Source organism: Mesoplodon mirus (genome assembly GCF_964341445.2).
Source record: "Mesoplodon mirus genome assembly, chromosome: 15".
In the NCBI taxonomy this organism is placed as follows: Eukaryota; Metazoa; Chordata; class Mammalia; order Artiodactyla; family Ziphiidae; genus Mesoplodon; species Mesoplodon mirus.
The window spans coordinates 27,856,932-27,881,622 of NC_138991.1; the positions used below are offsets into that span (position 1 = coordinate 27,856,932).

General features: G+C 52.3%; 1 protein-coding gene across 1 annotated transcript in view; it reads right to left on the bottom strand.

Annotated features, from left to right (window-relative positions):
* Positions 1-5,740: 5,740 nt before the first annotated feature.
* Positions 5,741-24,691, bottom strand: part of RSPO4 (R-spondin 4) — a gene marked incomplete at both ends in the record, with an annotated part of 44,445 nt that continues 25,494 nt past the window's right edge. Inside the window, 6 exons of the mRNA XM_082644505.1 lie at positions 5,741-5,875; positions 6,327-6,619; positions 7,139-7,204; positions 10,573-10,758; positions 13,382-13,522; positions 14,225-14,413. Coding sequence (XP_082500631.1) covers positions 5,741-5,875; positions 6,327-6,619; positions 7,139-7,204; positions 10,573-10,758; positions 13,382-13,522; positions 14,225-14,413 — 1,010 coding nt within the window. The remainder of the gene's footprint in view (positions 5,876-6,326; positions 6,620-7,138; positions 7,205-10,572; positions 10,759-13,381; positions 13,523-14,224; positions 14,414-24,691) is intronic.

Sequence of the window (24,691 nt, forward strand, 5' to 3'; positions counted from 1 at the left end):
CTGAATCTTGGTATCTGAAAAACTCCTTAGCAGAATTTCACACCAGGTTTGCACAAGTAATGGAAATGGGACCCTCAGAGACAGGGGGAAGCTCGTTGTGGGCTTGTGTGCAGGGGTTCGCCATGGAAGCAGGCTCTTGCTCTTTGGCAGGCAGCTGGGGCACCCACACTTGTGGGTGAAAGGTGGGGCCTCACTATCTGAACTCAAGGATGTGTCTCCAAGACACTGTCTAAAAAATGCTTCATTTCAGAATTTATGTCAAAGCCATTTGAATTTTTATTAGGAGTACTTAATGACCAGTTTGCAAAATGTCTCCAGAGTATTTCATTTTTATTTTTTGGACTTGGTAATATATTCCCATATCTTAAAAGTCAAAAGGAACAAAAGAGAAAAGCAAGTCTCCTTTCCATGCCCTTCAACCCCAGCCCTGGTGCACACTGCACACTGTTGTGCAACTGGCCTTTCCTGGGGAACAATGTATCTTGGGATTGCTCCAGGCCAGCACACCACCCGCTTCCTCAGGCTTCTGGGCTGCATGGCATTCCATCACAAACTCTGCGATTATATGGTAAACAGATCTCCTAGAGATGTTCAGGATGTTTTCAGATTTTTGTGATCACACACAGGCTGCAGGGAACAGCCATGTACCATGTACACTTGTCACTTTGCATGTGAACGAGGCTAATTAGAGGATAAATCACTAGAAGCGGCTTGCTGGGTCAGGGACACGTGCATTGTAATTTTGATAGAGGTCGTCAAGTCAACTCTCTTCTGTAGAGGCTGGGCCATGTCCTCCCCTGAGGAAGGTAGGAGAGATCTCCAGAGGCTTGCCCACAGCCTGGCTGAGGCCCTGTGGTTTGAAATTCTGGCTCTTGACCAATGAGATAGGTGAAAAATAGTAGCTCTGTGTAATTTTATTGTCATTTAATTTGAGTGAGGTGGACCATCTTTTCCAGTGTGTAGGTAAAAGCGATTTGGAATTCCTATTCTGGATGAATGTTTTTGCCGTAAGGGAGAAATGATGAGTGGGACATGCCTCCATGGGTATCCGTGCAGGAATAAAGTGGCTGCCTGGTGGAGGGCAAAAGTTTGAGTTCCCATTCCACTACTTGCTTTCTGAGCCTCAGATTCCTTGTCTGTAAAAAATAGGAATAATAATAAAATCTACTTCAGAGGGCTCTAGGAACCTAGGATGAATTTAAGTTTTTAATGTCAAGTGCCTGGCACAGTTCCTGGCTCAGACTTAGTGCATAAGAAATGTTAGTTGAGTGAATAAACAAAAAATTTATTGAGTACTTACTGTGTATATAAACCCTTGCTCATATATTAACTTATTTAAACCTCACAGTGACAATAGGAGGGATACTCTTATTTTCCCCTTTTACAGATGAGGAAACCGAGGCACAGAGAGTACCAGGTCTTGCCTGAAGGCTCATAACTTGCCTGAAGGTCAGAGATGGAGATGGGATTTGTGGCCTTGCCATCTGCCCCTCCACCCTAGGAGAAAGGTCCCACTGTCAACCCCTGCTCTTGTTGTCTATTGCTACAAAACCTTCCAACTTTAGAGGCGGAAAGCAACAACCATTTTATTGTGCTCATGAGTTCTGAGGATCAGAGTCCAGACAGGGCAGAGCGGGCCCGGCTTATCTCTGCTGGGGCCTTGGCTAGGAGGATTCTGCAGCTGGGGCTGGAAAGGCCAGGGCTGGCAGACCCGCTCCAGAGATGGCTTCTTTACCGGCAGGTCTGGCTGGATGATCTATTCTGCCTTGTGGGTGGGTGGCAGGTTGAATGGAAAAGCACTTCTACAGGTGAGGCTGGGAGTCATGGACGGCAGGGTAGGGAGCCAGCAGACCCCAAGGCTGTGTCCCCGTGTTCCAGGGTCTGACAGCCTAAAAGGCTTAGAAAGTCTAGGCCCCTCTGCACCTGCTGTTTCCTCAAGCTGGGACCCTCCTCACTCATCTCATTCACACTCTCTCATTCTTCAGTTCCCAGCTTGGCTCTCTGGTGATGGGGGTGGAGCTCCCTGATCCCCATAGGCTGTAGGCAGATTTGCTGTCCCTCCTCCTAGATCCCGTCCCCTGTTCGGGGGCCTTATCACACCATTGTATGGACTTGTCCACAGGGTGACAGCTCCAGGGACAAGGTCTGAGTCCTTATCACCAGCACCCACCACAGGCACTTTATACATATTTATTGAGTGGATGAAGAGATGAGATCAATGACTTTTGAATGACTTTAACTTGAGCCTCAATTTCCTCTTCTATAAGTTGGCTTTCAGGGATGCTGTGAAGGTGGCAGGAAATAAAGGATGTGAAAATGTATGTGCATAGGAAGCAGTCAGAAAAATGGGAGTTAAGTATACTGCGGAGAGAAAAGCAAGGAAAATGAGATACTGCCCCTAAAGCACTTAGCAGTGTCTGGCATTGTTAGTCATCATTATCATTATTACTATTATTTTTGTTATTATAAGAATGCACATTTCCTGAGCCAGAAGGACCACATAGGATGGTTTTCATATACGTGGAAAGGGAGATACATGAAGCTCCACGAGTGGGGGGCGGGGGCGCCGTGGGTCTTGGCAGGAGGACCATAATTGCCGCCATCATGGAGACTGGCTATGGGATGCTGGGCGGGGCTTCTCCGCTGAGTCGGTTACCCCTCTGTGCAAGAAATGGCCTCGGCCCTGGACCTCTGAGGTCTGACTCTTTCCGCGCTGCTGCGAACGCCTGTCATCCGAAGCCACCATCGCAAGCGGTGTTGCTCGGTTATGAGCCTGTTCCTGGTTGGGTGACGCCCTCTAGTGACAGAACGTGGGTAGGACGGGCACCGTGGTGCCCCGTCAGGCAGGTGCGGAGTGAGCCCAGGCGGATGCAGAGCCGGGACGAGAGGGCTTTAGCGGGCCTAGCTGGAGTGGGCCGCTGGAGTGGTCAGGCGGGAGCTCCTAAACCTGGGCTAAGCTGTTGATTCTCTGCCACTGGGGTAGCATCCAGAGCGGCCAGAAGCCGGAACCTCCCCCGTACTCTGCCTGACAGTCCTCTCTTGCTGGGTGGCCCCATCAGTTTCTTTTTTTTTTTTTTTTTAACATCTTTATTGCAGTATAACTGCTTTACAATGGTGTGTTAGTTTCTGCTTTATAACAAAGTGAATCAGATATACATATACATATGTCCCCATATCTCTTGCCTCTTGTGTCTCCCTCCCACCCTCCCTATCCCCTCTAGGTGGTTACAAACCACTTAGCTGATCTGCCTGTGCGATGCGGCTGCTTCCCACTAGCTATCTATTTTATGTTTGGTAGTGTATATATGTCCATGCCGCTCTCTCACTTTGTCACAGCTTACCCTTCCCCCTCTCCACATGCTCAAGTCTATGCTCTAGTAGGTCTGTGTCTTTATTCCCGTCTTACCCCTAGGTCCTTCATGACCTTTTTTTTTTTTTCTTAGATTCCATATATATGTGTTAGCATATGGTATTTGTTTTTCTCTTTCTGACTTACCTCACTCTGTATGACAGACTCTTGGTCCATCCACCTCACTACAAATAACTCAGTTTTGTTTCTTTTTATGGCTGAGTAATATTCCATTGTATATATGTGCCACATCTTCTTTATCCATTCATCTGTTGATGGACACTTAGGTTGCTTCCATGTCCTGGCTATTGTAAATAGAGCTGCAATGAACATTTTGGTATATGACTCTTTCTGAATTATGGGTTTCTCAGGGTAGTGGGATTGCTGGGTTGTATGGTCGTTCTATTTGTAGTTTTTTAAGGAACCTCCATACTGTTCTCCATAGTGACTGTATCAATTTACATTCCCACCAACAGTGCAAGAGTGTTCCCTTTTCTCCACACCCTCTCCAGCATTTATTGTTTGTAGATTTTTTTTTTTTTTTTCGGTACGCGGGCCTCTCACTGTTGTGGCCTCTCCCGTTGCGGAGCACAGGCTCCGGACGCACAGGCCAAGCGGCCATGGCTCACAGGCCTAGCCACTCCGCGGCATGTGGGATCCTCCCGGACCGGGGCACGAACCCGCGCCCCCTGCACCGGCAGGCGGACTCCCAACCACTGTGCCACCAGGGAAGCCCTAGATATTTTTATGATGGCCATTCTGACCGGTGTGAGATGATATCTCATTGTTGTTTTGATTTGCATTTCGCTAATGATTAATGATGTTGAGCATTCTTTCATGTGTTTGTTGGCAGTCTGTATATCTTCTTTGGAGAAATGTCTATTTAGGTCTTCTGCCCATTTTTGGATTGGGTTTTTTTTTTGTTATTGAGCTGCATGAGCTGCTTGTACCCATCAGTTTCTGGCTTTTCTCTGAGTTTGGCCTCTAAGAGGTGGTTACCTGGGAGGGTCTCCTTCCCAGTAAGGGGCCTAAATCCCCGGGAGAATGTGGGAGAGGCTGGGATTGGTGAGGATTAGGAGCTGGGGGTCAGGGAAACATCTGAGATCCAAAGGTTAGAGGAGGGGCTTAGGCCCTGAAGAAACTTTATCTCCTGATTTGAAAACGTTTAGGAAAAATCTTGTCCACAGCCCCCAGTTGGGGCAGAAGACCAGGCCCCCTGAGGGAAAGAACATGGCCAGGGGATTGCAGGACTGGAACTTTCTATTCCTATCTTTGTGTCTTAGAATTGTGGAATGTAGAACATTCAGCATCCTAGCATTTGAATCTTATCAGAAAACTCCATGTAGAATATAAACTTTGTAGAATCAGATTATTGAGCCTCGAGGTCAGAATCAAAAGTGCAGCCCCCTCAAATTTAGACCCAGTGATCTGGGACTGGAAGTCATCTGAGAGCTGCCCTCTCCCCCGATCTTGTCTTGGAATGAACGTTTGCTCTGTCTGTTCCGAAATTTGTTCACAATTAGTAAGTCTGGGTGGGGCCCCGAAATCTGAATTTTTAGGAAGCACCCAGAGGATGTTGTTGGGCCACCCAGGCTGGGCAATGGATTTAATCCAGTTATGCCTCATCTTCATCCATCAAACGGGGGAACCGAGGCCCAGAAAGAGGAAATGATTTGGCCTTGGCCCCGCAGATTGCCGATGACAGGCTGGGACTTGGACCTGTGCCTCCCAGTGCTGAGGCCCCTCTCACCAGCAGCCCAGGAAGTTTAGACAGCTCCATGCAATTGTCACACCTCCTAAGTGTCCCTGACCCCTCAGATATGTCATATAGCACACAGATAGGTTCCTGGGGTCTCTCCTGTAATCTTGGGACTGAAAGGCACAGGGTTGCTCTCTTCTGCCTCTGGCCGAGCCCCCTTCTTACAGGAGGCCTGGAAGGGTTGAGGGCCCAATTCTCCTCTCCCCCCACGGCCCCCACCCAGTCCCCGGCACAGCACACCCTGGCCCTCTTGGCCCCGGGCATTCCAGAGAAAACCACCCCACATCATTTAGATTCGGCTACTCCAAACTCATCAGCATCATGATTTCGTAACACCTGCTTGATGTCCAAGAAGCATTTGCGAGCTTCTTTCTTTTCCCTTTATTAAAAAAAAAAATAGTGGGGTATTGAAACAACAACAACAGAGCATTTCAGAGGCTCAAACTTTTGCAGAAGAGAAGCTGGTGGCCTGGCCAGGAAAGGGGCTCTTGCTGACCTCAGGGAGGTGAGAGGGGGATTGAGGCCTGGGAAGGGGCAGGTTCCTCAGAATCTGTTGGAGGCAGTGCTAGGGGATCCCCATGCACCAGGCGGAGGGAGGCCTGGGGGTGGGCGCTGTCTCGGGTGGGGATGTGCTACTTCATCACCTTTAGCCTCTCCTCCAGCCAGCTGACAGCCCCAATTCCCAGGCCACCCTGGGCTCCTGGGGTCTCACGCTCTCCCTGCCCTCGGCTGCTGGAAATGCCAATGTGAATTGGGAGCACCGCTTCCTGGGGAGTCAGGGGAGCAAAGGAAGAACGAGGCACTTGGCAGGACGACAGGCAGTGAAGAGATGCCTCCTGCTCTTCCGGCTGGCGTGCGGGGGTTGCAGGCTGGGGTGTCCGGGTGCTGTGGGTGAGTGGGGGAATCTTCCCCTGCTCCTGATCCGACAACTTCCTTCCTCACCTCCCCAAGGGCTCCCGAAGTTCCCTCTCAGCCGTGGGTGTGCTGAGCAGGGCGACCAACAGGTGGAAGGCACAGCCCCTGGGTTCCCTTTGTGACCTTGGGCAAGTCCCTTCTCAGGCCTCAGTTTCCCCAGCGGTACAACAGGCAGGAGGACCCGGGGGGACAGAGTGGCCTGGATGATCTCAACGTTCCTTTCAGCCTCCAGGGTCTCTTCTAGGATGGGCTGGTGGTTCCTCCAGGGGTGACAGCCCCACCTGATGCAGGACATGGGTGTACCGTGGGCTCAGGACGCAGGGGCCAGGGAACCGCGAGAGGGAGGGTGCTGAGGGAGCACTGGTGAGTGCAGCAGGCAGCTCCCAGGAGGGTGACTCTGCGCCACAGGAGGGCAGGGGGCTGGTTGACCAGCCAGAGGCCCCGTCGTGGCTCCTCCGTGGCCAGCTGCAGCAGCAGGAAGCCCTGAGACTCTTCCGGGGGCTTCCCAGGGGAGCTGGTGGCTGAGGGCTGTGGAAATGCCTCCAGGGATTGGCCAGAGCTGGAGGCACCTACAGCTCTGGGTTCTGGGGTCTCCTCTGGAGCAGAAGCGGGTTTCTCAGGACTCAGTAAACCTGCCTAGGCTGTGGCCTGGGCCCTGCTCTTAGAAACACCTTCTCTGCAAAGGGGTCTGGGAGGGTCCGGGAAAGGCCTAGAAAAAGATGTTTGTTTTCTTTAAGGAGAAGACAGAGAGCGAGGGGGTGAGGGGTGGAGAGCACAGGAGCTGGTCTCTGTCTTAGTGTGTGTGTGTCGGGGGGCGGGGGGTGGAGGACGCAGTGAAGAACAGAAGAAAAACAGGAGGAAAGAAAAAGATAAAAGGAAAGAGAGAAAGAAGAGAAAGGAGGGGAGGGAGAAGGGGAAAACAGAAGTGGAAGGAATGCAGGAAATAAAAGAGAAAAAAGAGAGGAGAGGTGGGTGAGAAAGAGAAGAGAGAAGGAAGAGAAAGAGCTGCAGCAAGAAAGCGAGGAGCGCGCGAGAGAAAGCTTGGAGCTGCCGGCGGTCTGGCTGCGAGGGGCGTGCCTAGGCGGGCGCTGGGCGGGGCCTCCCTTTCCCCCTGCCGTCCAGCTTCCGGTCCTTGCGCGGGCGCCGATCTTTCCCGATCTTCTTCTGGTTGGGGTTACTCTCTGCAAAGAGAGCGCGGGGCGTTGTTGCTGAGGCCATCCTGACAGACGAGGGTGCCCCCCACTCCCCGCAGCAGGCTCGCAATGACATGGGGGTGCTGACCTGACAATCACTCCTTTTTGGAGTTGGGACGGCGGCATCACTTACCCCAAACCGGACACTCCTCTCAGTTCCTCGGCGGGGGGCGGGGAGGGCGCTGACCTGCTTGAGCGCCACCCATGCTGGGCATCTGCCCCACCAGGCCTGGAGGTCCACTTTTGGGACCCCAGTTGGGACTTAGGGTGGCCTCGAGGGGGGCCCATGACACTCCCACGTGCACTCACTGCGAGGTTTACAGGGCTCTTCGCGGGAGACTCAACACCTTTCACCTGGGTCCCGGCACCAACCTTCCCACTCAGCTTGGGCCCAGCTCTGCCCTCAAAACGACAACAGTGACGTCAGTACTCAGCTGATGTTCCCGCTGAGTATGTCACCCTCACAACAGCTGGGAAGCAGGCGCAGGCCCACTGCCCCATCTGACGCCGTCACCGGGGTCTGTGCCTCACCCAGTTCCCACCATGGGGAGTGGATGCAAACCCCAGACCTGCCTCGGGATCCTGACCCCACTGCGCCCCACTCCCCATCCCCCGTGGAGCTGGGGTGAGTTTCTAACACAAACATCTTATCAACTCCCACTTCTCAGGTGAGGTGACTGAGGCCCAGGTGGGGCCTCGCTTAACTCAGTGGCACAGCCTGGCCTGGAGTTCTGGGCATCACTTTCAAGTGACTCCTCACTCACTTGGAGGAAAAGACCATGTTGTCTCTGTGGCCTCCCCCCACCAGCCCCAGCCCCCTTGCTCACACCGTACTGGCCACTGGTAGGTTCATGCCACCTCCACACCTTTGCACTGGCTTTGCCCTCCGCCTGGAATGCTCTTCCCATTGTTTTTTGTCATTATTATTATCAACAGGTGAGAAGACTGAGGCATGGTTGGGAGCAGGGCCAGCCCCAAATTTCTGTTTTAAAAGTGTCTCCACATCCAGGCCATTTTCACCCATCGTTGGCCCCATATTCTTCTCCCACAGGAGCTGTGTGCCCCCTTGAACATGAAGGAACCGAGGCTCAGGGAACCACTTCCCAAGGTCACAGGGTGAGGCAGTTAGAGAGCTGGGAGTGGCAAGGGGAGGGCAATTTATTACCTGAGTATCAGCTGTGTGCCCGCCTCCTCTGGAGTCAGGGCTCCTCCCTTCTCAGGGTCATCCCCTGAGACCTGGCTGCCCGCTTCTGGGGCCCCCTACACCCACTCCTGGGCCCTTCGGGGGCGCTGAAGCCAGGCACCCCTCTAAGCTCCTGCTGACTGTGTCAGCCCTCAGGGGAGGACAGCATCTTGGGGATGGGGTGGGGGGCTGCCTGAGGGGCCCTTGCCAGCTGTAAAGGTGGGAAATGGGGTGAGAGGCTTTGGGTCCCCACCCCTTCCCTAGGCCTGCCTACCCACCCACACCTGCCATCCACAAGTGTTGACTGAGCACCTACTATGTGCCAGGCCCTGTTCTAGGTGCTAGAGAGGGAGCTGGAAATAAAGCAAAGAGCTTGCTTTCACTGGAGGTCCCACTCCATCGAGGAAGACAGACATTCAACAAGCAAAGAATGTGCATGATCATTTCAGGAAGATTTAAGAGCTGTGACGTGATATGATAGGAAGTGACTCTTGGTTGGGGGAAGCTCACGGAAGGCTCTTTGAGGAGGGACATCTGAACAGATGCCGCAGGGAGCCCACAGGAGGGCTGCTGTGAGGATCAAAGGCATCATATTTACAAAGCACTTAGCACAGTGCCCAGCATGTGGTCAGCGCTTTATGGATGTTTGCTGCTGTTGCTATTATTATTATTCTTATCGTTATTATCTGGGGGAAAAGCTTTCCTCTCTCAATGCCTCCACAGCCAATCAGCCACTAGCTCTCAGATGCCATGAGAGATGTGGCCATAGTGCTACGGAGACCTGTCCGTCAGTGTGGGTGCTCCCTCAGGTCTGGGGTCTCTTAGTTTCTCTGGTCCCATCTCAAACTCATCCTCTGTCCCCAACTGCCCACTGTGGCCCTGAGGTGCCTCCATCTCTGTTACCTGCACTCCCAACCCAGACACCACAAGCCCTTCTGAAACCAGGGGTGCCCCTGGGTTTAAGTCCTGACTCCACCCCGACCCAGTGAGCCCCATGTGACCTGGCTCCAGGGCCCTCACCCTTACCGTGACTGTAGATTCTTCTTTGCACACAGACCTATGTTTGAATTCCAGGTCCACCCTTCCCTAGCTGTGTGACCCTTGAGCAAGCGGCTCAACCTCTCTGGGCCTTAATCTCCTCATTGGTAAAACTAGAATAATAACAATACCCACCTCATAGTGTCATTGTGCAGATTAAATGACTTAATGAATGTAGAGAATTATCACAGTGCCCTGTGCATAGTAGGTGCACAGTTAACATTAGCTAATGCCACATTATTATTACTCACTGTTTACATCTTACTCACACACTCTGCGGCCTCTCTTCTATTTAAATCAGTGGTTCTTCATAGCCCCTGGGGTATTCTGGAACTCTGCGGTGATCTCGGTTGTTACAACGAAGGGGTTCCCTGGGGCATTCAGTGGAAGGGGATGGGGGTGCTCCGTGGGACAGTCCCCCAGGAAGAAGGCCCCATCCCAGCCAGTTCTCTAACGGCTGCTCCAGCCTCACGTAGGGAGCTCAGAGTTGAACTCTGTCTTGTGTGTGAATGCCAAGTGTTTGCAAACACTTGTCCCATTACTGAATATTCTAGGGCTGCCAGCGTGGTGTCAATCGAGAAGTCAGACAGTTTTGTCGGACTTTACTAAGAGCTGGTCGCCATCTGGGAATCTGCGTCTCTGATGGCAACACAGCCGTGCGTGAGGCCCTGACTGCGGATGGCTACCACTTTCACTGTGATTTGACTTCGGTCAGTACTCTCTGGTGTGTTGGGCCCAAGCGCTGCCATGATGAAATTTCTTTTATTTCTCTTTTATAGTTCAGCACTATTACTGAATTTAAAAAAAAAGACCAGTGCAAGTGGGTAACATTATCCATGACTTTGTCTCAGAGTGTAAAGAGGGCGTCCCAAGTCCTTTGACAGGAGGTGTCGGTCTGAAAGGGTCGCAAACTCCCGCTGGAAAGGGCAAACTTGATCTTCCCCAGGGGTCTGGGACTGACCCCAGTAGGAGGACACCAGAGGGGGCAATGCTCAAGGCACAGAAAGGTGTGGCTCGTGGGGGGCTTTCAGGCAGCCTTACAGGGACTCTTTGTGGGGGCTGTGTCCCAAGGCCACCCTCAGAGCCACCCTGGGCCCTGCCTGCTGCTGCCCCCCGTGCCCGGCCTGGTGCTCACCTCCTGGGCAGGGCCTCCGAATGGGACATTGCCTTGACTCAGACAGCACCTGGCAGGTGGCTGCCTCCTCCCGCACGGCCCGGCTGGCCTCCCGCACGCGGGTCTCCAGGCCCCAGGCTGAGCCGCAGGTCTTCCCGTTGTGTGTGCAGGGGCTCCAGCTGCCCCAGGGGCCCAGCTCACACTCCTCTGTGAGGTGGAGAGACAGACAGACAGATGGGGTCAGCCGGCAGTGAGGGTTCCTCAGCTCAAGGGCAGGGTCTGAGCAGTTCAGTTCCCTGAAGACACCACCTCCTCATGCAAAGGAGTCACAGGCTATTACAAGCAGCAGAGGGGGACGTTTAAACAGCTATTTGTAAGAGCCTGGGATGAGAGCTGTACTAGAGCAAGCACAGGCTGCTGCGGGCCAGAAGCCTGAGGGACCGGTTGTGTGGCTTTAAAGGGGAAGGCTTCCCTGAGGAGGTGACAAAGGAGCTAAAGGGAGAGAGGACTTCTTCATCAGGTTGTGATGGAAGGAAGTGCAAGCGGGGCAGCTGTGCACAGCCCGGGGGCCTGGCCGCCCTGTGTCAGGGATGAGGAAGCTACAGTGGGGGTGGAGTGAAGGTTCAAGGTCAGCTGGGAGGCCCTCGGGGCCAGGACCTGGATTTTGAACTTGATCGTGTGCCTTTGATCAGCTGTACGAGGTGGGACCTACACTGGGCTGTTGTGAGGAAAAATGAAGTCATGGACATAAAAGGTCTTAGTAGGGAGAAATTTTCAAAATATATGAACATATATAGTATTCTTTCACATTTGATTCTTTTAAGAGTCCCTGAAAGGTAAGCAGAGAATAGGGCAGCTATTAATACCCCATTTTGCAGATTAGGACACTGAGGTCTAGAGCAGGTGAGGGGCTTGCTAAGGGAACAGAGAAGGAGCTCACAAGACAGAACTGCAAGTGTTTAAGATCCAGTTGGGCCCAGAAACCAGCTCTCCAGACCTTAGAATGATGGTCCTTCACAGATGCATTCATTTGGGAAGCAAAGACTGAGCACCTACTGTGTGTCACATGCCGTGCTGGGTGCCGAGGTGCATCAGGGACAAGACAGACCCTGCCGGTCTGTCTGCTGGTCTTGGGTCTGCCTCCCAGAGTTCACTGTCTAGAGCGGTCAGGCTGGAAGGCAGGGTGCTCTGACAGTGATGGGGAAAAACAGGCAGCTGTGGGAGACCAGAGGGTCCCAGCCTGGGTGACCTGGAAGGCTTCCTGGAGGAGGAGACTCCTGATCTGAGTCTTGAAGTAGGGGTGGGGAGGTCAGCCAGGCTCAGGGAGGGGCAGAAAGGAGAAGTGCTCCAGGTGAAAGGAATAACCCTAGCAAAATCCTCAGGATGACTCTGCCCTCCATGGGGAAGTTGGAGCACGGACTCAAATGGGGAAGGAAAAAAATGATAGGGGTGGAGAGGTGGCAGATGGGGTCCAGACTGCCCATAGCCTGGGGGGTCTACCTGAGGACTCTACCTGAGGACAATGGGAGCCACTGAAGGGCCTTGAGCAGAAGAGAAGCCTGATCAGATTGTCATTTTGAAATAATCACTCTTGCTTCTGAAATGAGCCAGCTGGGCTAGACGCAGTGAGACCAGAGAAAGGCAGGTAGGCAAGAGGCTGTGGCCAAGATCCCACCAATGGGCAGAGGGTGGGGAGAAAGGGATGTGTGGGGATGGGGTGGGGAAAAGGGGGAAGGAGGGGTGGGGCAGGTTTGGGAGCTTTATTCTGCTTCATTTTCCCCAGAGTTCTTTTTACCACCTCACATCTGTATTTATTTTTGTGTGTCTTCCGTCTCCCCACTAAAATGTCACGTCTATAAGGGCAGAAGCTTTGTCTGTTTTGTTCACTGATATGTCCCCAGCAACTTTGAAAGTGCCTGGAGCGTAGAAGATGCTCTAGTAAATATTTCCTGAGTGAAAGAACGAGATTGGATTGGATGTAGGATGAGAGAGAAGAGCCCACAGTGATGCCCGGAGCTGGTTATTGATGGAGGAAACCCAAAGGAAGCACCAGGCTGGGGATGGGGAGGGAGGGAAGGAGGCATCCATAGAGCAGGTGAGGATGTGAGTCTGCTGCCCATGGAGAAATGCAGCTGGGGACAGTGAGTTAGGAGCCATCAGCTTTTGGAATGACTGTGAACATGTGCCCAGAGAGAATGTATAGGCAGAGTTATGTCATTTAGGTGAGAACACTGGAGAATAGCCTTGTGTAAGGACAGATCACAGAGGAGGGGCTCACACAGGAGTCTGAAAAGGAGTGGTGGGAAAACAGAACAGTAATGACAGCTAATATGATGTGTAATAATAATGACATGTATTGAGCATTTGCTGTGTTAGTTACTGTATTAAGTACCTTAAATTGTATTAATTTACCCCTTACAACAACCCTCCCCCATGAAGTAGGTTCTATGTTCTATTGTAATTTTTTTAACATTTGGAGAAACTGAGGGACAGAGAGCTTAACTGACTTGCTCAAGGTCACTAATGGTGAATTTTAGAGCTGGCATTTGAACCCAGGCCTTATTCCAAAATCCACGCTCTTCTTCTGTGCTCTGTGGCCTCTCTTGGCAATAATATTGATGTAGATGTTGGTAGTAATAGTAATCATAATAGTGGTGCTTATGATGGGTCTAGTGTATTGAAGGGTTCGTATGTGTACCTGACATGGTGTTGGGCTTCCCATCACCACGTGACATTCTCCTATGATTTCTTCCAGGTCTCCTGACACCCCTCACCAGCCCCTGCTCCAGGGAGGGAGGGGACAGGGCAGGGTGGGGATGCCCCCACTCACCCTGGCACTCCTGTGTGCTCTGCTGGGCTGTGGTGCCCGGTGGGCAGGTGGGCAGACACTTTCCCTTGTACAGGTAAAACGGCCTCTTGCACTGGATGCAGAAGTCCTGGCTGAAGCAGCTCTCACATGTGGCCCCACATTCTGTAATACAGCCAGGGCCACCCTTGGTGAGGGTGGCTGCCCAGGGAGGGGATCCTCTGGGACTGCCTGGGACTGGGGAGGGCCTCTGGGTAGCCCAAGCTCTGTAGCACAGGGATCTGGATTCAGTGTGTCCTTTGAAGCCCACACTTGTCCAGGGTCAAACTGGGCTGCATTCAAGAACTCTTGTTCTCAATTGAACTGAGGCTCAGTGGGGGCAGGTGACATGTCCAAGGTAACATGGTTATTTTGATTTCCTTTCTCATTTTAGCTGAGGCTCAGAGAGGGCAAGTAACTTGCCTAAAGTCACACAGTAAATCTGGACTGGGAGTGAGGACTCCCTACTCCATTTCCATCAAAGCTCAGAGATGGTCATGATTTGTCCAGGTCACAGTGAAAATTAGAGTTAAGAGTTAGGGCTCCTTTTCCCATTGAGCTAGGCCCAGAGAGAGTGAGTAGCATGCCAAAGGCCACAAAGCCAAACTGGGGTAGAAGTGAAGGTCCCCTGTCCCATTAGTGTTGAGCCCAGAGAGGGCATTGACTTGCTTAGGGCTTCACAGCCAGCCTGAAAGCAAGCAAGTATCTCAGAGTCTGGGCTCAGGCATATACTACTTCCCCTGGGGCTGCGTTGGGCTAGAGGTAGGATGTGGGCCAGAGATGCTCAGGAGCACAGTGCTAGCACAGGACAAGGGAGGGGCCACATACTTTTGCACCTGTTGACCTCCTGGCCGCGGACGCCGAAGTAGCCGGGGGGACAGTCATGCACACACTTGCCGTACTGGCGGATACCTTCCCGGCGGATGAACAGGAAGAGCCTCTGCTGACAGGTGGAGCAGCCATTCTCCTCTGAGCAGATGACACAGCCTGTGCAGTTGCCCCCCAGACCAGTGCCCACTGCCAGCCAGACCAGGGTGGAGGGTGGAGAAAGGAAGAGAGAGATAGTCAAACCATATGCGTGAGCAGCTCAGACTGTCTCATTGGTATAGCAATTGAGCACATGGCCACCCAGATGACTACATTTCCCATGCAACTAGATGTGGTCATGTGACCAAAATCTAGTGTGTTTTAAGGTAAAGCAGCGTGTGCAACTTCTAGAGAGCTTAAAGGGCAGGGGCATACCCTTTGTCATCCCCTCATCCTTCCTGTTGGGTGGAATGTGAACATGATGGCTGGAGCACGAGCATCTATTTTGGATCATGAGATAGAGACCACGTGTTAAGGATACTGGAGAAATAAGATAAAAAGATCCTGGGTCCTCGAGGAAGGTAGAAGTGCTGCATCAGCCCTCTTCTGCCTGTGCAGACTGTTACGTGAGAGAAAAATCAGTATCTATTTTGTTCATACCACCGTTATTTGGAGTCCTCTGTCACTCACAGACAATCTTGATCTTCACTAACATAGTGTGTATGTTTGACTGTGTGTGGGGTGCACATGCCTGTGGAGGAGCCCCTCACCCTCCCGCTGCCTTTCTGAACAATACCCCATTCCTCACTGCCACCATTATCAAAGGCTCCCCAAGTCATCAAGTATAGCAAGTGGAGGAAAGGAACTTTTTGTTGTTCCAGAATTGGCAACCAGGGCCCAAAACTGGGAAGAAAGAGGTGGAAAATACCCTGGAAAGAGAGCTCCTCCAAGGCTTATAGGGCGTCTCTGCTGTCTGACCACCACCTGATTAAGCTGACCACCTAGAGAGGGGGACTCAGAGGACTTAGGAGCTGTCAGCCTGGGGAAGGGGGAGCGCTGTGGCTTCCCCTCTGTTCCCAACCCCCAAACCAAGAGGGAGGAGATGCAAGGGTACCCCTCACAGAGACGGATGCCTGCAAAAAGGGGTGACCAGCACCTCATGCCTTGGTTGGACATGAACCTGTGTGGCAGCCCTGCAGGTCTGCCCTGTCCAACGCCTCTTTGAGCAGAGAAAAGAGACCAGGAGAGAGAAGGGCCAAGCTGGGAGGGGGAGGCAGCAGAAGAACCTGCACATCCTTCATGGCAAGCAAGGGGGTTCTCCGCAGCGAGGGCCCCTGGGGGTAGCCAGGCTCCAGTGCTGCCGCTGCTGCTTCCCCAGGAAGGCTGGTGGCTGGCAGGTGCCCCAGCAAGACGCAGCAGGGCAGACCACCGGGGGCAGATGGTAGTTGGGGAGAGTCAGAAAGTGACCAGGTGTCGTTAAGGGACAGAAGAGGACCAGGCAGCTTCTTAGACACAGCGATTTGGGAAACATGAAGCTGTTTCACGTACGTTATCACTCCATCAAGGTCCGCCTGTTTAACAAACTACTTATACACTTTGGCTCACCCGAGCCCATGGCCACCTAGCAGGGGACGTTCTTGACTCTCCAGCCTCACCCCCACCCCCTTCCTATTGGTGCCCCATCTTCCTTTCAGAGGAATTCCCTGTTGTGGGAGGCCCTGGAGAAGGGCAAATCCTGGGGCCTGTCCCCAGGGACAGGATCCATGGAGGCCTGGCCCTTCTTCAAGTCGACAGTGAGTGGGCAGTGACCAAAACCTGGCCAATCAGATACGCCTGGTAGTAGGGCTGAAGCCCACGGAAGCGACTGTAATAGCAACGCAGATGGTGACAAAGCAAAACTCTTACTAACCACTGTCTCTTGGAAGAGCTTAGGGGTCACTCAGCCCAACCCCTGCCACTTCACTGGGGACGCTGAAGCCAGAGGAGGTGCAGCCTTCCCCAAGGTCAGGTAGCCAAACAGCAAAGAAATTCCGATTAGAGCTACAGCACTATTTGTAGGGTGATATTTCAACATGCTGCGGAAAAAAATAATCCAACAAGGACTCCCCTGACCTCGGAGGGTGCGGTGTGTGTGTGTGTGTGTGTGTGTGTGTGTGCGCACGTGCACGGGTGATGTGTCTCAACTAGCATCATTCATCACCGGGTTTTTGTAGAGTTGTCTCTGCCTCCTGCTGCATCCTTGGTCCCGGCAGTTGGTAGGGTGCCCTCTAGTGCCTCTATGTTGTAATGGCACCTCTGACTTTTTGATTCTGATGGCCTCACTCAGGCTTGTCATCATATCTCTAACTCACTAGAAAGAGCAGTACTGTTCCTCCCACTTCCCCAAGGTCACGGGTATAGAGACCTGAATGCTAATTTTATAAATAATAAGTGACGACAACTAGAGTTTGTACAATGCTGCTTTAGAAGGATCCAAACTTGATGGTTCTTAAACTTGACTGTGCATAAGAATCCCCAGGGAGGCTTGTAAAGTATATAGGCCCAGGGATGTGCATTTAAACAAGACCAAAATAGATGTAATTGGCATTGTGGAAGTGTCTTCCCTGCTCACAATCTCCTTTCCCTGAGAACAATCTCTTTTCCCTGAGAACCAGACGTGGCAAATATTCTTTTTTTTTTTTTTTTTTTTCTGTACGCGGGCCTCTCACTGTTGTGGCCTCTCCCGTTGCGGAGCACAGGCTCCGGATGCGCAGGCTCAGTGGCCATGGCTCACAGGCCCAGCTGCTCCACGGCATGTGGGATCCTCCCGGGCCGGGGCACGAACCAGTGTTCTCCGCATCGGCAGGCGGACTCTCAACCACTGTGCCACCGGGGAGGCCCGAAATGTGTGTTTTTGACAAGTCCCCTAGAGGCTCTTATGTGTATTGTGAAGCACACAGAAGGCCGCCACCCTTGTGCGTGGCAAATATTCTTGTACTGCATGACCCTGTCCCCTGGCCAGTGGTGGACAGGCTGTACCAGGGCCTGACAGTTCATCCAGGCTGGGACAATTAGACCATCTCTCTAGAGAATTTTGACTGTGGGCCAACAGACAATGGTCTAGGATGGCCTCTTGACCTAAGGACATTTGTAGGAGGGCAGGGTGGCCTGTGCGAGAAGCTTTGGTGAGCACTAGCATCTGTGGCACATTTCTTTGCTAACAGAGGCCCCATCTTTGACTTTGAGGTTCATGTGGAACCACCTCTGTCCAGAGGCATTTAACCTGGGATTCGGCAACCAGAGAACCAGGTCCCCTTGACTGCAGTGATTGGTTCAGACACAGGCACATGTTTCAACTAGAGCTAGTCTTAGGATTGTGTGTGTGTGTGTGTGTGTGTGTGTTTACACTGTTTGGATTTGAGAAGGTGTAGACCAGAGCTGGTGGGCAACGCATGAGGGGTGAGTGTCCCGAGAATGGAGGCCACACAAGAGATTGTCTGTGCACCTGGATCCACCCCTAGGAGGGTCCATAAAGTCTCTTCTTTTCTAAAGCCATTTTGAGTAGGGTTTTCTGTCACGTGCAGCGAAAGACTCCTGACTACACAGAAGCAGAGAGAGAGAGAAAAAAAAAAAAATCAGATGCAGGGAGAGAAGAAAAAGCAACCAGAAACTTCATGGGCCCTAGATGGTCAGACAGAGTTCCTGACCATCTTCCAAGCCCAGGTTCCAGTCCCCCAAGGCTTGGCTCACCCCATAGCTCCAAAGAAAGTCACTAGTTCACTTGAGCTAGCTCTCCTCCTGTCAAATTGCAATCAAAATGATGTATCTCAGGCTTCCCTGGTGGCACAGTGGTTGAGAGTCTGCCTGCTGATGCAGGGGACACGGGTTCGTGCCCCAGTCCAGGAAGATCCCACGTGCCGCGGAGCAGCTGGACCCATGAGCCATGGCCGCTGAGCCTGCGCGTCCGGAGCCTGTGCTCCGCAACGGGAGGGGCCACAGCAGTGAGAGGCCTGCGTACTGCAAAAAAAAAAAAAAAAGATGTATCTCACCAGATAGGTGGAGCCCAACAGATCATGGTGGAGCAGCTCTGCTTCAGCAAGGCCAAGGGACCTGAAGCACTGCCCACCCAGCCTGACCATGGCACGCCAAGGGACCCTGGGATTGTAGGGAGCACAGTTTGAAAACCCCTGGCTCCTTCTACACCTCAACTGCATGCTGGCCTTCTTTGCTGCCCTCGAGCCGCTCTGATGCACATTTCTAAATGGAGTATTTGAGCTCTGATTGCAAGTTCCCTGAGCTTTCTTGGGGCATCAGAGGGGATGGCACCCCCTGTGATTTCCCTTAAGTATCTCCCATAATCAAGACCATCCTCCCCTGGTCAAAGTGCCAGTTGTACCAAAAAGGATGGCCCTGTGTTGCTCCAGCAGCTGGAGGGGCTTGGAATGACATCTGAGTCACATTGTCCTTCCCCAAGCACCCAGGGGATAAGCTGAGACTTGGATGTCCATGTTATGGAGAATGACAATGGGGTTGTCAGTTTACAAAGGGATGCAGGCTTACAACAACTCTGAGTGTGTGCGTTAGCCCAAGGTTGAGTGATCCATCCATCCATTCATTCAACAGTTACTGAGCCCCTACTTTCTGTGAGGTCCAGTGCTGGGGGCTCGATGGTTATGAAATGTGGCAGCAGCTGTGTGATCACGAGCAAAGTCCTTTAACTCTCTGGGCCTCAGTTATTCTAGCTGTAAAAGGGGGGATAATGCTTAACTTGCAGTGTCGTTGTGATGACAGGAGATGGTACATGGAAAACTCTTAGCTTAAAGCCTGGCAGCAGACTTCTGATAAACTGGATATCTTGTTATTATATTGTTTTCTGCCCTCAAATACCTGAGGACATGTATTATGGTCCAGGTGCCCAGGTTCAAATCCTGGCTCCACCACCCACTGACTGACCTTGGATAAGTACCTTCATCAATGTGGGCCTCAGTTTCTCCATCTGAAAAACTGTGGCAACAACCCCTACTCCCACATATTTTGTTATGAGGTGTGTGCAAGCAGCAAGTGCCTGGCATGTAGTAGGTCCTTCTCCATAAATATAAGTTCCTTTCCTGTTCCCTCACTGTCACGATACACGGTGGGATTGTCAGCCCACATTTGGACCCTCCTCCCCTTTTTTTTTTTTTTTTTTTGCGGTATGCGGGCCTCTCACTGTTGTGGCCTCTCCCGTGGCAGAGCACAGGCTCCGGATGCGCAGGCCCAGCGGCCATGGCTCACGGGCCCAGCCGCTCCGCGGCATATGGGATCCTCCCAGACCGGGGCACGAACCCGTATCCCCTGCATCGGCAGGCGGACTCTCAACCACTGCGCCACCAGGGAGGCCCCCTCCTCCCCTTTGACTGGTGAGAAAACGGAGGCCAGAGGCATTGGTGGAGGACAACCACCAACCACCATCGCCAGGGAGATGGTCTTTCATCCTCAGGATGGTGAAGGCTCAGGGAAGAGACAGAGGAGGCAGATTTGGTCTTGGGTGAAGGGCAGGTTTTTCTTTCCATTGGGATCAGGGAATGACCTGTGCTCTTTGAAACGAGGGTTCCCAACCTCAGAGTCATCCACATCCTGAGAAAGACCCCAAGCCCCTTGTTTATTTTTTGTTTTTGCGGTACGCGGGCCTCTCACTGTTGTGGCCCCTCCCGTTGCGGAGCACAGGCTCCGGACGCGCAGGCTCAGCGGCCATGGCTCACGGGCCCAGCCACTCCGCGGCATGTGGGATCTTCCCGGACCGGGGCACAAACCCGTGTCCCCTGCATCGGCAGGCGGACTCTCAACCACTGCACCACCAGGGAAGCCCTCCAAGTCCCTTGTTTTGATAGGAGTCAATGGTTCAGTGTTTGCAAGTGATCTCTATATTTTTTCATTTAGGGATTTGAGTGGATTCAGGGTCATCTCTGCATTATCATGCCTCCCACCCACCTTCACTCTGCAGAGCTTTCCTTGAGGGGGTCAAAAGGCACAGGGAGACATCTTGGACCCTGAAAATTACCTGTTTTCCCCAGACAGGCTCATCTCCTCAGCAGCCCACAGTGAGTCTGTCAATGAAAAATCCTCAATACCCAAGCCAAGAACTCCAGCTACACAGTTAAAAAAAACCAAAAAAAAAAAAAGATTTGCCAACATTTAAAAAAATCAGATTTCACATAAGAAGCTGGAATTTGGACTTCTCTGGAAAAGGTATGAACACCTGCTAACACGGGGCCTGCATTCCTGCAGGGCAACATTTGGTTGGAGTTCCATAGATGGGGCATGTGCTCTCCAGTTTGCCAGTCACCCCCGCCACTCCCTATTGCTACCCCTGACACTGAGGGCAAAGGTCAGCTGCCATGTATTATCCCCCTCGAGCTGCTCTTTATCTTTTCTTTTTGTTTTGTTTTTTGTTTGTTTGTTTGTTTGTTTGTTTGTTTTCAGTACGCGGGCCTCCCACCGCCGCGGCCTCTCCCGTTGCGGAGCACAGGCTGCGGAGCACAGGCTCCGGACGCGCAGGCTCAGCGGCCATGGCTCATGGGCCCAGCTGCTCCGCGGCATGCGGGATCCTCCCGGACCGGGGCACGAACCCGTGTCCCCTGCATTGGCAGGCGGACTCTCAACCACTGTGCCACCAGGCAAGCCCTGCTGTTTATCTTGTACCTGCTTCATTCATTCACATTAGAAGGAAATGTAGAGCAGGGGTTCCCAAACTTGGGCATGCATCAAATTCACCTAGAGGGCTTGTTAAAAACACAGATTGCTGGGCCTTCCCCCAGAGTTGCTGATCCAGTAAGTCTGGGGTTGGTGGAGGGGGTGGCGCTGAGAATTTGCACTGCTAACAGGTTTCCACTATAAAGTGGAGTAGGGTTAAGAGCCAGACTGCTTGTGTTCAAATCCCAGCTCTACCCTTTATCCTTGCCCATGTGACCTTGAACTAGTGCCTTAATCTCTCTGTGCTTCCGTTTTCCCATCTGTAAAATAGAAATCATACTGGCCAACCTTACAGAACCTTGAGGACCTGAGCAGGCTTGACACTTAACGAGGGTCTCGGTAATGTTACTATAGCCAACTGCCACACCTCCATTGGTGTTTGTGATCTTGGACTTGCTTTGGCAATCAGTGCAGAACTTTTAATTTGATGTCAACATTTTTGGGGTAGAGTTTCTTCATAACTGGGATGTGCCCAGGGAAGTGTGTTTTGCATGAGAACATTGTGTGTCATGGTGGACTAAAGGATTTAACACAGCTGTCCCAAAGGACTCCCTGTGGGTGAGGAGGATGGGGAAGAAGAAAAAGAGACTGCTGCCCCCTGCCCTGGGCCCTGCTATGTCCTTGAGAAGGATCCAGAACCATCTAGGGGGGCCCCATGCAGAGAGTAATGGGCAGTGCCTTCTCTGATCCCTGCCTGGCAGTGTGGAATGCATGTCACCGATAACCAGAGGAAATAAACAACATCTGGGCTCCCGTCTGCCTGCTCAGACCGCCACATATGGGAGGCAGTCACTGCCACTGGAGGCTGGCTCAGAGGACCCCAGGCACATTCCTGCCTCGGGGGCAGATTGCACCATCCTCAGCAAGGCACGGGCCCTAGAGATGACTCCAGGTTTGGAGACTCCTGCAGGTGTGGGGACACTGAGATGATCTCAGCTTTGCAGCATGATAAAACACCATTTTCTGGCTGCGTGATCTTAGGGAAGTGGCTTCACTATTCTAAACCTCAGTCTCCTCTTCTGCAAAATGGGGACAATGGTAGTAGCAATCACCTCCCAGGCACTTGTGAGCTCATCCATGCAAAGTACTTAGCACAGCTCATGGCTGATGAATGAGTATTATTTTATTACTTGATTCATGGGAGATACATGAGAGGCACCCCGAGGTGCTCACTTGAGGGCTGGGGCCCAGCTTGGCTCATTCTCCTTCAAATTTCCACAGTCTTGCACATTGTAGGTGCCCACTATTTCTTAAAAGAAAGAATAATGCGTGAATGAATGAATGAATGAATGGTGGCTTAATAAAAGTTCTCAAATACTGTTCTCAGGGAGGCTGCAGTCTAGTTGGGAGAACTAGGCTCATACATTGCAAAGAAAGCTGATGATGTCTGCCCAGCAGAGCTCAGAGCCAGGGGCTGGGCACAGACTGCAGTCATCAGGGATGGTTTTCTGGAGAGGCAGATGTGGGGACGAGAGCAGGACTAGTCTGTGTGGGAGAGGTGAGTACATGACAGTATATAAGTTGGTGGCAGGGAGGGAGCTTGGGCAAGGAGCAGACAGTGAATCCCTGCTAAGGTGTCTGTACGTGACACCAAGGGGTTAATGGGTAGGACCCTCAGAATATAGTAACAATAGGCACACATCCGAAATGGAAACTTGTAATCCTTTCCCCTCCGTCCCCGCAAACCTGCCTCTCCTGTCCATCTGGGTGAATGGCTACTCCACTCATGGTCAGAAATCTTGGAGTCACCCTGCCTCTTCTCTTTCCTTCCTGTCCCACATGGAATCTATCAGAAACTGGTCTGCACCAACACGTTTTCCCCCCTCCCTCCCAATCATCGCTTGCCCTGCTCCAGTCATGCTGGCCTCATCCTTGCTGTTCCTCAAACACGCCAAGACCACTCCCTCCTCAGGGCCTTTGCACTTGCCCCTCCCTCTGCCTGGAATGCCCTCCCCACATTCATCCTCAGGGCTTGCTCCACTTCAGGTCTCTGCTGGAACGTCCCCTTCTCTGTGAGACCTCCCTGACCACCTCGCCTGAAGTAGCACCCATCCCTGCATCCTTGTCTCACTCTGCTTTGTTTTTCTTTGGCATTTATCCCCACCTGATATGTGATGTGTTTGTTTGAATTTTTGGTGTCTCTTTCCCACCACTGAAAGGTGAGCTCCAGGAGGGCAGGGGTAAACCACAGCACACTCCACAGACTCTTCAGCGCCATGCTTTGTTCACTTAAATGATCCTGGCGAATGTTGCACATCACTGCCTCATCCTTTTTTTTTTTTTTTTTTTTTTTTTTTTTGCGGTACGCAGGCCTCTCACTGTTGTGGCCTCTCCCGTTGCGGAGCACAGGCTCCGGATGCGCAGGCTCAGCGGCCATGGCTCACGGGCCCAGCTGCTCCGCGGCATGTGGGATCCTCCCGGACCGGGGCACGAACCCGTGTCCCCTGCATCAGTAGGCAGACTCTCAACCACTGCGCCACCAGGGAAGCCCCCTCATCCATTTTTATAGCTGCTTACCATTCCATATAGAGATTCTGCAAAATTAATTTATTATATCTATTTCAGAGAGGAGGAAACTGAGGTCCAGGGCGGTGCTGCTCCTTGCCTGAGGTCACTTAGTAAGAGGACCCAGGCAGTGTGACTGCAAAACCTGAAGGCTTCATCTCGAGGCCACACGGCCTCCCAGCTGCCAGTGTATCCCAGCACCTCCTTTAATCCTCCACACAGAATAACGGGTCCCCTTGCTAAGGCCTTGTTAGGTTCCCAGTGCTGTGCTAAGGCTACTGCCTCCTTCAGTGTCCATTTGACCTTGACTGAGACAGGAAATTACCCAAACAGTGGCAGTACATGTGTTCCCAGGACAGACCCCGCCTCTTCTGCATCTCTCATTCATTTTCCCCTCATCCCGTGCTCATCTCCCCTCATTTCCATGATGTGGGGCAGATCAGTACCTGCGTGTTCAATCAGGGGTGACATGACTATTTCCCCGTCCTTCAGGTCCCCTCTAAGCTCTCTACAAGTGATTCTCTTGCCACCCACCTGGGCCTGGGGAGGTGGGGAAGTGCCCTGCCCCAGCCCCTGCTTGAAATCCACACAGAATCCTTTTCAGACATCGGCTTCCATGGGCTGGGGAGGTGGGGAGATGGAGGCTGGTAGTGGAGCCAGGGTTCATACCCACATCTGCTGTTTCCCAGCCAGTGGTGATCCTGAGATTTAAATGCACATCAGAATCACTTGGGGCTGCTTATTAAAAGCAGAGGCACCTCCATCCCTCGACATGTGCTGTTGGCTTAACGTGTACAGTGGTGTGCCTGGTGTCATATGTGTACGAACTTGCGTGATTTTCAGAAACCACTCTGTGAGGTCAGCCAGGGCTTCCCAAACTCTAAGGAGCACACAAAGTGCCCAGGGACCTCGGGTTCAAGTGTAGATTTTGAGGCTAAAGGTCTGGGCTGGGGCCTGAGATTCTGCTTTTGTACAACGCTTCTGGGGGATGCTGATGGTGCAGGTCCCCAGACCTCATTTTAAGAAGCAAGACGGCAGGTGCTGTTATAACTTCTTACTTTACTGAGGAGCAAACTAAGGCTCAAAGGGCAACAACTAGAAGTCACAGAGTTAGACAGAGCCCCCAAACTCTACTGTGTCACAGTGCCTGGCCCTGCTGCCCTGACGATGGATGAGAGGTTGCGCTGATATTTGGAAGGGGCACCTTGGCCCCTCTTACCGCTCATAGGAGGGGTATTTTCCCAAAAGGCCCAAGTTGAGGACAGTTCCTGC